General features: G+C 39.0%; 1 protein-coding gene across 1 annotated transcript in view; it reads left to right on the top strand.

The window, feature by feature from the left end:
• Nucleotides 1-8,120: 8,120 nt before the first annotated feature.
• The window catches only part of Trs31 (trafficking protein particle complex subunit 31), a 56,679-nt gene continuing 51,095 nt past the window's right edge, over nt 8,121-13,704 (top strand). The window contains exon 1 of the mRNA XM_090382276.1: nt 8,121-8,183. Coding sequence (XP_090238402.1) covers nt 8,121-8,183 — 63 coding nt within the window. The remainder of the gene's footprint in view (nt 8,184-13,704) is intronic.

Below are 13,704 nucleotides of genomic sequence, written 5' to 3'. Positions count from 1 at the left end.
TATTTCTGTGAAGTAAAACAAATACTGGGTGGTTATAAAATAAGTTTCCCTATTTAGGAGACCCTAGTGTCAAAACGGATAGAGTTACCACTGTGAAAATCGGTTGGTATGTCATTTAGGGTATGGGAATGGGTGTTTATAGAAAGGAAAAAAAAAAATAGTTCAATTTTCCGCCACCAGGGGTAAAACGGCGCTGCACATATGTGAAAGTTGTCATTCACTTCAAGGCAGGCTGCTTACGCAAATCCTTCAAATAGGCCTCTGGGGTTGGGTATACTCATACTGTGATTTTTTTTTTTTTAGTGTTTTCCACCAACCATGGAATAAAACGAAAGAAGAAACCAAAATTTTTTAAAATATTTAATATTTACAATAAATTATTTACAAACAATATTACTAATAGTAATTTTAAAATAAATTAAAACAACTGTGATATACAGGATAATAATAAAATGCCGAATTTAAAATGCAATAAAATATACTGGTTAAAATCGCTAAAATACTAACTGAAGCTTTCAAAGGCTTCTGCCTTCTTTCTCAACAGTGTAATTTCTGTTCTGCGGTGCATCATTAAATACCAGCAGGTTCACGGTGCATCTCACGTGGACGTGTACTGTTCCCGTCAGAACCGGAAGTGGCTCGGGAGCGTTTCAGGCAAAAACGTTCATCCCCTCCAAGGATTACCGCCTCAAAGAGGGGATGAATGCGTGTGCCCCTATCTCTATTTATATTTTTCTCGGTAGAACTAATTCGCAAGCTCTCGAGCCACTTGCGGTCCCAAAATCTATGCGCCCGATCAGTGATGACCGCTTTATCTAACAGGATGTCATTTGCTTACGCAAATGACATCCTGTTAGATAAAAGCAGAAAGGCCAATGCCACCATCAATAACCATTATGACTCTTACACAAAAGGAACATTCTCGTTTAGGAAAACTGTTCTACCAGAATAATAGTTACGCTAATGCAGCACTACATAAATATCGGAAACTTAAAGGTTTGCCTAAAGGACCTTCGAAAACTAATAACGAAATTTGAAGCCACCGGGAAGTTAGGTGTAATTCAAGGCAGGGGACGACCACGTATCGGGACGGAGGTAATGGATGAAGTGGCGGTTGCAATGGTCAGAATGCGAAACACTAACAGTCAGTAGTGCCTGCCACAGGTGTGTCAAGACACTTGAACCTTCCTTGGTCTAAAGTGCTTCGAATAATATATGCTGGTTCCCGTACAAGATTCACGTAGTACAAGAGTCTTGTGATCAGCAACAACGAATAGACTTTGCTGTACGATATCTGGCTCGTATGGAACTTGACAATATATGAGCTCGAATGATCTTGTGGTCTGGTGAGGCACATTTCACTCTTCATGGGGCTGTAATTGCACAAAACTGCTGAATACGGGGAACTTCTCGTCCATCTGTTGCGCATGAAGAGCACTACAAAGTCCATATGTTGCAGTATGGTGTGGATTCACAGCAGAGTTTATATCGGACCTTTTTTTTTGAAGAGTCTACACCTCATGGCCCTATAAGGTGCACAGTAACTAGTGCATGGTACTGCGCTCTTCTAAGGGATCACATTAGTCCCGCTCTGCAAGAAAGTCAATGCTTGGAGACCGTAGTGTTCATGTAAGATGGTGCCCATCCCTACGTGCGTGACAAGTGAAGGAACTGCTCTGTTTAATATTCGGAAATGATCGCATCATTTCTAGAGACTTTCGGCAGTTCTGGCCAGCCCGATCATTAGCTCTCTCAGTCCCTGTGATTTCTGGCTATGGGGATACCTGAAAGACAGAGTTTACCGTGGAGGCATACAGACGCTTGTCGATTTGAAAGCAAGCATTAAACAGCATGTAGCCGACATCCCCAATGAGATGCTACGCGAAACTGTGTCGCACGCAATCCTCCGTTTTCAGAATGTCATCTCAGGTGAAGGAAAGCACATAGAACAATATCTGTAGATTTCTAAGTTCTGATATTAAAATCTAATCCTAAGTTAAATATTCCATCTAATGTTTACAGTGCCAATGTCTCTCCTGGTGGCGGAAATTTGAGCTAATTTCTGCAGATCGCTTCCCCATATCCTAAATGAGCGGAGACCCATCGATTTTCACAGCGCTATCCCTAACCGTTTTGACACTAGGGTCTTTTGAATAGGGAAACTTATTTTATAAGCACCCGGTATGATATTTTAATTTATATTTTGTATGTGAATATTCTTTATATACAAAAAATATTTAAAAAATATAATGTATGCATATATTGGTTTTGGGGGAGTTAAAATCGATGGCCAGCATTGGAATACTAAGGATCTGGTCACCTTTGTTTAGCGTCAAACGGCACAAGGGGTTTCTCCCATCTCCGTGTAGTTTTCATTGTCAATGTGATACGGTACGCTATAAAGGCCAGAGATTTAAAAGTGTGTGGATCTTGTGGTGTGTATTCTTTAGGCATGTTCGCTGCTGAGCCCCTGATGCGGCCCAACATTTACTGAACCTCTTAGAGGTTGACCAGGTACACCAGTTTTAAATTTTTACTCTGGCAGGTTCTGCCACCTAGTTTCCTAAAAAAAAAAAAGAGAAGATAGCATGCTGTGAAGTTTGTACACTGAAAATTATTAGTGCTGAAATGTCAAGCATTTCATTTTGATGTTTTAATTTTTGAAGTGTGGGGCCTCCCCTGTTGGTTTAGACAGAGTAGGGGGTGACATAAGACGGGGGGGAAGACAGAAATATGGAGGAAATAGAGAAGGTACCCCCAAGGAGGTCAGTGGAGCAGGCCCATTCCCCACCAGGAGAAGAAAAAGGGCGGCGAGGAGGAGAGGAGACGAAAAAACGTCCCCCATCTGCCACCTCACAGGGAAGAAGGAAAGAAAGAGACCAGGCAAGGCACCCGGCCCAGATCGCCAAAATGGCGTGTAGGTAGCAAGCTGCAGAACGTCTTGTGGAGGTTGGTCAAATCCAGGAAAATCACAGATAAGGTGTCTCAGTTTAGGTTGAAAGTGGTCATGCATGGCTGCGTGGGTAGCACAGTGGTATCGTCACTGTCCTCCCCACACCGGGTGGAAAAGCCCGGGTTCGAATCCCGTCGATGACGCGAGGAACTTTAATGGGCTTTTTTCACTCCGTAGCTGAGTTAGTTGGTCTCAGGCGCAGATAGCAAGGTTTTTCCCACAGAATCTGGGGTTTTTCATCCAGCGAAACAGACAAATCGCCCATAGAACACATGCAATTAACAGATATATGACACACAGCACGGCAAATGAATTTAATTATTCGATTGGCCTAAAAAAATAATAGTGGTCATGCATGGGAGCGGAGACCCATCCAGGTTTGCGTTCAAACCAGTTAAGTCCACAGTAGTTAGTATGGTCGTGTCGTCATCTCAATGGGTCACATTATACAAAGACTGCATTGAGAAAGACCTCAAGATCATTTCCCAAATGTAGTAGGTCAAACGATCCGTTCTCTTGGTTTATGCAAGTGTCATATTCGGTCCGTGGTTGTGATGTCTATGATTCTCAAGGGAGTGGAAGGACTCTCTGCCTTGCGAAGAGATCCTGTGCAAATTGGTTAAATGCACAGTAGTGGTCTTCATTCTGTATAATCTGATGTTCTTGGTTTCTTGGCAAGAAGTGTATTTTCGTAATTAATATGCGTCGCAGATCCTCATATAAGGAACAGTCGTGGGTAATGTGGTCTCAAGTTTCATCCTGTCCACAGGAACAACGTGGAGTCTGAGAGATGCCAAAGTCGTAGAGCTTTCTTCTGAAGGAACTGTGTCCAGTGATGAGAAACATCTTATGGAGGCCAGACGAAAACCAGGCCGGAGAACGTGGGTAAACTTGTTGAATTTCGGGGAAGAATTTCTGTGTCACTGCCCGTTTTGTCGATGCCGACCACGTTTGTTGTAGGTATGCAGTAAGCCGTTGTGTCTCAGATTTTACTGGTGTTCTCAGGGTTGTGAAGCCAATGCAGGTGGCAACCCTTCTCTTTGATAACTGGTAGAGTAGCCCACAGCGCACAGTTTTCAGAACTGCTTCCATAGTGCCGAGACGACACTGCGTTTCACATTAAGCCAACATACCACCTCCTCCTGCGACCGCTTGGATCCAAGTCATCGAACGTCTCGCCATTTCAAAGAATCATCTAAACAACGATGTGCCATCCTGAGTAAGGGAGATACGGATACTCATTATTATCTTTCTCGTTACCCAATTAATTCTCTGGCTGAAAGCCAGAGAGAATTGTTTGGTTATGAGAATGTTGAGTAATTTATTGAATTGATTGATTGAGAAAGTAGAGTAATTGATTGATTGATGAATAATTGGAACAATCAATTTAAGGAAAGATTAGATAAATTACTGCAGTTCCACCATATACACCGATGAGCCAAAACATTATGACCACCTAAACATTATGAGAGATATACTGGATCCACGGACATTGAGCTTTTCAACATGGTTGAGTTAGGAGCTGCAATTTCAAAATTAAATTCGAAAAAATTCCCTGGAGAAGATTTAATAGAAAATCAAATTATAGTCAAATTTTTTGAACTCTTTCCAAATGTGTTACTTAATCTGTACAAGTGTTAGCATTAGCATTAGCATTAGTAGAGGCGCATTAGTAGAGGCATATGATGCAAGACGCATCAGCCAAAATAAAAAAAATAAAAAAATAAAAAACACTTCCACTTGACCCCTCCGTTCGTTCGAAATACCTGTCCAGCTGAGCCTTAAATTTATTTAGGCTATCAACTTCCACAAGAGATGGAAGTCTGTTCTACCAACCAACTACCCGCTGGCTAAAGGCAAATTTCTGCACATCTATCCTACGTCTGCCTTTCCTCAATTTGAATTTAGTGCCCTCTCAGGTGATTATTCTGAGCAAGAGGAAGAATCCCATCAGCATTGAGCATGCTCAAACCATTCAAGGCTTTATACACCTCTACCAGATCACCTCGCCGGTGCCTAGTCTCCAGACACTGTAATTTGCAAAACTTAAGCCTTTCTTCATAAGAGCAACCCTTTGTTTCATTCACTAATCTTGTTGCCCTTCTCTGTACTCGTTCCAGCAGCTCTACATCCTTCTTGAAATGAGGCCTCCAGACCTGTATACAGTACTCAAGGTGTGGCCTGACCATTGCCTTATACAAGGGAAGAATCACCTCCTTATCCCTGCTAGAAAAATTCCTGTATATCATTGACAAGACACCATGAGCTACTCTTGCAGCCCGTCTGCACTGCTCAGAGAACTTCATATCTGCCTACACAATTACCCCCAGGTCCTTTTCATTCTCTATCACTGTCAGTGCAGTACCATAGAGTTGATACGTTGCTCTGAGGTTGCTGTTTCCCATATGTAGTACTTTACATTTGTCAATGTTAAACTTCATTTGCCACCACTCAGCCCAACTGCTCAACCTTTCCAGATCCTGTTGCAGCAGCATAGCGTCAGTAGTGTCCTTAACAACCCTGCCAATCTTTGTATCGTCTGCAAACTTGGACATTAAGCTTGATATACCATCATCAATATTATTTATAAATACAGAAAACAATAATGGACCCAACACTGAACCCTGAGGGACTCCACTAATAACATTAGTCCAGGATGAGCAGTGTCCATTGATTACCACTCTCTGTCTTCTCCCCCTCAACCACCCCTTTATCCATAGCAGCAATTTGCCTCCAATGCCACACTGCTCCAGTTTGTGCAGCAGTCTTCCATGTGCAACAGTATCAAAAGATACTTTCTAAGATATCAAAGTTATAATATCAAAGTTATTCCCTGCATCCAGTTCTTTTGTGACTCCATCATAGTATCCAATCAAATTGGTCAGGCTTTCCCTTAACAAAACCATGCTGTGTCCGAGCTATAATTGAAGTCTTGTCTAGATGATCCTGCAGTGCTTCTTTAACCAGTGTTTACTGGAGGACACTTTCCTCAGAATTTGGAAACAAGCATTTTTGAAGATTTTCCATGAACCGGGTAAACCCAAAACAAATCCCAGGTCTTATAGACCCATTTCTCTTTTGGCCAACATGGGAAAACTATTTGAGCCACTTTTGTCCGCTAGAATCACTAATATGTTCATGGAAAACCACCTCTGTTTTGATTGCCAGCATGGCTTTAAGAAGGGGCATTCGACAGAGGATGCAATTATCACAGTGTTAAATTATATTTCTGACTCTCCATGTAAGTACGTATTGATAGGTTTCGTGGATTTTGAGGGCGCTTTCGACTCTCTTTGGTGGGAGAGTGCCCTCAGAACTAGCGAGCTGCTCACGTGTTGGCAGCTCGTTAGTTCGAAGAGGTCTGACACTTGTTTCAGGCCGTTTCGCAGAGGATTTGTGCTGTCGCAGGTGTTCAAGGTGGAGATGGGCATTTGCCTATAGGTGCCGCCCTGACTCAAGAACATAAAAAAAAAAAAAAAAAAGTTATTCTCTGACCCGTCTGCGCGTGGAGCACAGTGAAAAGGCTCGGGTTTGAATCCCGTCGATGACGCGAGGACTTTAATGGGTTTTTCACTCCGTGGCTGAGTTAGTCAGTATCAGGCATAGATAACAAGGTTTTTCCACCAAAAACTGGGGTTTTTCGTCCAGCAAAACGGGCAAATCGATCAGAGAATACACGCCATTAACAGACATAGACACAGCACGACAGATTAATTTAATTATTCGGGTGGCCTAAATATAATAGTTTAGTTATGCAATTTGGCCTTTGTTAAACTCGCTTAAGTCCGCTACCTTTCCCAACTGAAGAACAAGAGTAACACTGATTAATGGAGCTTAGTATCAGCTGTTTTTTCTACCGTCTCCTAACCCGCGCACGCGCCGTAGTTCAGCTGCAGTTGCTTCGATTTTCATAACGACTCGCTGGTCGTAATGTTTTGGCTTATCGATGTTTAACCCCAGGGGCTTACATCTGGTAATATGGGTTTGGCACACCAAGGGTCCTGAGCTGAATATCATCATTATTCTCTTTCTTTGTGATTCCCTTTTACTCTCTCTCTCTCTCTCTCTCTCTCTCTCTCTCTCTCTCTCTCTCTCTCTCTCTCTCTCTCAGGGTAACTGGGAAATTTCTTCTTTTTGGCTGGTGCAGCGTAAGCCTCAGGCTTCCTTGCACCATATAGCTAATAATAATAATAATAATAATAATAATAATAATAAATAAGGCAAATGTGAGATAACACTTGGAACACTACATCCATATATGGAGACCAAGAGTGAAAAATACGAACTTTATGAAGCCCCGAAGACGGGAGCACACATGGCGAGATTAGCAAAAGGGCGCCCATACCAGGTTTGACTTCGAAATTTGATACTTAAATTTAGACGATGGGAGATATACAGTAAAAAATATTAAAATTATAAACGTGTGGTGGAGGGCCAAAAGCATTGAGATTAGTAAGACGAAATCGCCACGTGTTAATGTCCCTTGAATATAAATTCTTTGATATAAATTCAAACTAAGAGGGAAGAGGAATCGAGTGCATTGTACGAAGTTTTATTTTACCCAACGAGTTATTGATTGGAATAAGTGGCCTCCAATGGATAATTGAGCCAACATCTTGGTAAAATTCAAAGGCCAGTTTGGGTTAGTATTGACGGGAATAAAACTCACGGTTGTGGTTTAAAAAATGATTATTTTTGTATAATGCAGCAAAAGATTAGTTTTCTTGCACTGCATGTCAATATTCATTAAAATACTGTAATATTAAATTTTAATTATATTATAATATTAATATTTTATAAATAATTACTTAATTACTAAAACTTAGTTATTGATTTTTAAAAAAATAAAACTATAAATTAAAATTAAACATAAAGGGGATATTTGGTTATAAGTGCTAAAATCCTAATTATTCCTCTTCTTCAAAGATCTTCATTCCACATTAGGCCCAAATTGACCCATTGAACTTTTGAATTTTCCTTCCATTGATGGTGACTTCAGTGACAGTTTTAACCTTTTTGTGCATTTGCGCCATTTTTGTTTGTAATTCCAGACCATAACTTAAACAGTATTTAAAAATGAGTATCATTTTCGCTGTTTTTATCTGTTTAATTATGGACAAATTGATACCTAACTTGGTGCCATCTGGTGACTAATTTGTTTAATAACATGGCTACCCACCGTCAGAGAGTGTCAATTTTGGATAAGCCTTTGAGCAAAGGAAAATCAGAGGTTTGTTAATTTTTTTGTAGTTAAGTTGTTTTATATGTGAAATGGGTGAATTTATGGATTTAAATAAGTATTCTTGATTTTGAAGATTCGTCTTATCTTCACGAAATTTTAGATCAAAGGATATTTCGTTCTGTAGCCATAACGATTTATTGATTGGGAGTTTGCTGTTCGTAGCTGAAGATGTATTGAAATTATAACATGATATTCATTTTTTTGTAAACTCCGCTGGATTAGTCCGTTCAGCGATATTGCCTGTATATATATATATATATATAATCTGAATTTCCAGTAAAGGAATTTATGCACACCAGGGTTAAGGAGAGAAAATAAACTTTTCCAATCAGTGGAGAATCTTCTACCAATTTTTGTTGGTTCCGTTTCTATTGCGCAGAATATTTGAATATTGCATATCCCTAACCTTGATGTCAGAATTTACTGATTTTTGGACAGAGTTATAACAGTAATCACTAGGGCCCACCGCTGCTACTATAAGATTAGACAAATCATATAGCTGATCTAAAAGTGGGAAAGTTGTGCCAAAAAAAAAATCGATATTAATAGTAATCGCAATTTCAATTATCAGTGGGAGGTGGGGAAAACAGTACAGTTCTGCTATAATAATTTTAGGAACACATGTATGCTAATCCGCGATACGTGTGTACCTAAAAATCTCCGGGTTATGGTATTTCTTGCATTAAAACAACAGGGCTTATGGCAAAGATAGGGACAGAGCACTCAAAAAAATGTTTACTCTGGTAAGTAAAACAGTAAAAAAAAAAAGGAAACCCAATAATATTGCTAACGGAGGTTTATACATCTTAACTTTCTAATTAATAAATGAATATTTCAGTAAATATAGCACTTTACCTTGACAAGATATGAAGTTTGTTTGATTGATATTTCTGTTCACTGACATTTTCTTTTTTGGATTGTAAAATTTAAAACACTGAAAAAGATGAGCAATCACTAATGACGAACACGGCATGCACCAAAAAGAAGATTCTGAAAATTTATTTATGTTTTTTATATGATTGAAGAGGAAGGGGAAACATCTCACCATTACGTAAAAAGCTATCAGTATTATTGCAAGTGCAATAAGATCAAGTTTGCTACCTGTTTATAATTAGACTATGCTAACAGAAAAGCTCAATAAACCGAGAACTGCAAATTGTTTTATGGTAGTGACCTCCAGAAATGTGCTCCTCCACTCGCACTATCCTTCCTCATGAAATTTCTGTTCGAACAGAAAATCTCGCGAATGATAAGTTTGATAACAGAGTTTTCGGCCAATACAATTACAGTAAATGGGAAATATAGCTCTCACACATTTGATGTTTGACATTTTTTAAACTTTGTAAACTTGTATGTATTGCTGCGCAGTTTGCTACATTCAGCTTGGTGCTGGGTTTTACATTCACATCACAGATGAAATCATGCATGAGCCAATGTGAAAATTGTGTTATACTCGCATTATTCCCTAATATATCAATCGCGTTGGAGCAAATTCACATTGCATTACAGCAGAACTGACTGTAGTACCCCACTCAGCTGTTGAAGGTGAAAAAGGATTTTTTGGATTGAAATATGGTCCAGTCTGGAGTTCCCTCAACAGCAGGCATGAATTAATAAGACAAGAGTGTCCAACTCGCATGAGGTCTGTACCATGTAGGCAGACTGTGTTATTATTATTAGCCACACGGTGCAAGGAAGCTCGAGGCTTATGCAACCAGCTAAAAAAATTTCTGAGTTACCCAGAGAGAGAGAGAGAGAGAGAGAGAGAGAGATTGAAGTAGAAGGGAATCACCAAGAAAGAGAAGAATGATGATATCCAGCTCAGGACCCTGGCTGTGCCATGCCCATACTCACTAGATGTGAGCCCCTGGGGGTTATGCATGCCCTGACTTGTAAAATTAGTAGTCACAAAATATAATTTCACATCGACTTGAAAATATCTGTTTTAAATAATATTTGATTTTTCTGTATTTCCTTTTCATATTTTATTTATCTTCCTCAGAATTTAATAACAGTATTATTATAACCATGTAATGGGGATATTATTAGTATTAAGTAACAAAATTATAATATAACATCACTCCCAAATGCACATCATGTCATGCACAACTTACTGTTCGTCATTTATTAGTGGATTGTCCCCACCTTCTTAATAACTGCTCAAACACCTTTAAATCATTTGCTAATGCACAATCATCACTAACATTATTGCAGATTCTTGGAGATGAGCCTAATAAGAAAACTGTTTACTTTCCTAAATTGTATAGTAATATGCCATAAAATACAATAGTTATTACATTAAAGTTAGTATTTCATATTAACCATTAGAAAGATTTTGTGTCTTTCTAATGTTTCAAAGGCCTAGCAGCCTTTGTGTTGTTGAATTCCACAACAAACTAGGCATGAGGTGTATTTTTTTTTTTTTTTTCCAATCTTTGATATTAAATATTTTGAAGTATATATATTAATTTATAAGAATGCATACCTGATAGCTAAATTTTGTCAGATCTGTTTATTTGCACATGTTCTGTAAGAGGGGGAATGGGAAGTTTATGAAATATTTTAAATGGGTACAAGGTATAATAATTTGGGAACCTCTACCTTATAATCGACTCTTTGTTCCTTCCAGCAAAGTTTGTGTATATCATTAACAGAACTCCCAGTAGGGTTCTAGTAGCTGGTTTACATGCCTGAAAGAATTTCATATTGGATTACAGCTACCCCTAGATCCTTTTCACCTTGAGTTTGGTACCTCGCAGGTAATATATTATTCTGGGACTACTACTACCCGAATGCAGTGCCTTGTATTTGTCACTGTGAAACCTCATTTGCCATTTTACAGCCCATGTGCTGAATTTATTTAGCTTGTTCTGAAGTAGCACACTTTTATTACTGTCATTAATCTTTGTACCCAACCTTGTATCATATTTGAAACCTGCATCAATATCATTAATAAATATTAAAAACAGTAAGGGACCCAATACTGACCATTGTGCAACAGAACTTATCACATTAGTCCAAGAATAATAGTGACCATTTATAACCACTGTGTCCCCTACCATTTAAATATCCCTTTATACATAGTAATAACTTCTCCATAATGCCACATTGTTCCAATTTATACAACAGTTGCACATGTGCTATTGTATTAATGGCTTTAATGAAATCTAAGCATGTGATGTCAAAATTCTTTACTTTCAGTTTCTTTGTAACATTAAATTAGGTACTATGAGGTTATTACAAATTCCCTCTCCCCTGACAAATCAATACTGTGATTGCCTTATGGCTCCACTCTTATTAAGATGATATAGTATTACTTCTTTAAAAATACTACTTTTAAAGTACTCATACTTTGCATTTGTCGGTATTAAATTTCAATTGCCATTTCTCAGCCCAGCTGCCTAATTTGTCCAGATCTTGTTGCAGTAGCATACCCTAATTACTATCATTTTAATTACTGCCAATCTTCATATCATCTGCAGACTTAGTCATTAAGCCTTCATCAGTGTCATTAAAAAATATAGCAAACAATGTGCCCAGCAATAAATCCTGCAGTACTCTGCTATAACAATAGTCCAACAGGAGCAGTGCCTATTGATAACCATTGTTTTCTTCTGCTCAACCATCCTTTTGTCCATAGCAATGACTTACCTGTAATGTCATGCTGCTCCAATTTGTACCATGTTTTATGTGGAACAATGTCAAAAGGTTTTGGTTTTCTGGAATCTAAGTATATGATGGCAAAATTATATTTTGCATTCATTTCCTTTGTTACTGCATCATAGTTTTTCAATCAGATTGGTCAGACAAGATTGTGCCTTAACAAATTTATGCTGTGACTGCCATATAACTATATTCCTGTCCAGATGGTCCTGCATTATTTCTTTAATCAGTAACTCCATTATTTTCTCTGGAACAGAAGTCCACCTGTGAAGTCCACCTCACAGGTCTGTATTTATTCTCTTCACTCATTCTCCCATTCTCTCAAGGCACCTCCGTAGCCAGGTGGGAAGGAGCAGCAGTACGTAGCACATGCTTCTTGATTATACCAGGGTTCGAGCCCGTCACCACCAAATACGGAGGATGCGGAAAGGTCAGGGAATGACCACCGCATATCCCAGAGCAATATGGCCTTAGTTGCTAATGCTCCTAAAAACCAAAACAACAACCCATTCACTCATTCTCTTCACTTGATTCTCCCTTTGCAAATTGGGGGGTACAGTCTTACATAAAGGTCTCCCCCAAATCCAATGATCTCAAAATTATGGCTAAAGGTTTGCTGCCTCTCTTAATATAATTGGTTAGATTCCACCTTTCCTCAGGTGCTTTAATTACGTTTAGCTTCAACAAGTTCTCTTCCACTTTCCTCTCAGTTATCACAACCATTTAATTCCTTATAATTTGATGTACTTCTGGCATCCCCATCCCTAAAAAATTCTTCGTGAGTGAATGTAGATGCAGAATATCTGTTCAGTTTGTCAGCATCCTGAGCAGGATTGTCATCTGTAATACCATTCATATCTAGCAAACCAATGTGATTCATCCTTTTCCTTCTAGTGTTAGCATTAGTTGATGCATATGATGCAAGAAAGCAAGCTTATAGAGCATCAATCAAAAAAAAAAAAAAAAAAAAAACCTTCCTATTTCACCCCTCCAAATGTTTCTCCAAACGGTCACTCCAAATGTTTGTATAGTTCAACCTTAAATTTATTTAAGCTATAAACTTCCGCACATCTATTCTGCAACTGTCTTTCCTCAATTTGAATCTATGCGCCCTCAGCAAGTGGAAGTTGAGCCTGCTCAAACCATTCAAGGCCTTATACACCTCAATCAGAATTTAAGCCTCTCCTGGTAGGAGAACCCCTTTGTTCCTCTCACCAATCTTGTTGCCCTTCTCTGTACTCTGTGCCGATTTTGACTACAGCTGAAAAGCACACCAAATTTGACTAAAGCCAAACCCCTGCTGATTTTGGCTACAGCCAAAAAGCACAGTGAATCTGGCTACAGCTGAAAAGAGTGCTGATTTCAGCTACAGCCAAAAAGCACAGTGAATCTGGCTACAGCCAAAAGCACACCAAATCTGGCTACAGCTGAAAAGAGTGCTGATTTCAGCTACAGCCAAAATTGACAAAAAGAGCATAGATTTCAGCTGCAGCCAAAATTTCCAAAAAGTGCATCGATTGTGGTTACAGTCAAAAGTGCTGAATAGCGCACAAATTTGGCTAAAGCTGAAAAGCATGCCAGATTTGGATACAGCCCGTTGATTTCAGCTGCAGCCAAAATTGTCGAAAAGAGTATTGATTTCGGCTACAGTCAAAGGCACCCAAATTTGCTGTGCCAAATTTGGTTACGGCCGTAAGTAGTAATAGTATTCACCATATAGTGCAAGGAAGCTACAGACTTTTGCTCACCAACCAAAAAAAAGATAAGGAAACACATTGTTTCCCTCCTTACACAGGTAAGTATCCATTAGAACTTTGTACTTTGTATTTATTCAAACTGTTAGCCT

Source organism: Mastigoproctus giganteus, chromosome 10 (genome assembly GCF_048544385.1).
Source record: "Mastigoproctus giganteus isolate SK-2022 chromosome 10, ASM4854438v1, whole genome shotgun sequence".
Classification (NCBI taxonomy): domain Eukaryota; kingdom Metazoa; phylum Arthropoda; class Arachnida; order Uropygi; family Thelyphonidae; genus Mastigoproctus; species Mastigoproctus giganteus.
This window is presented reverse-complemented; position numbering and strand designations above follow the sequence as displayed.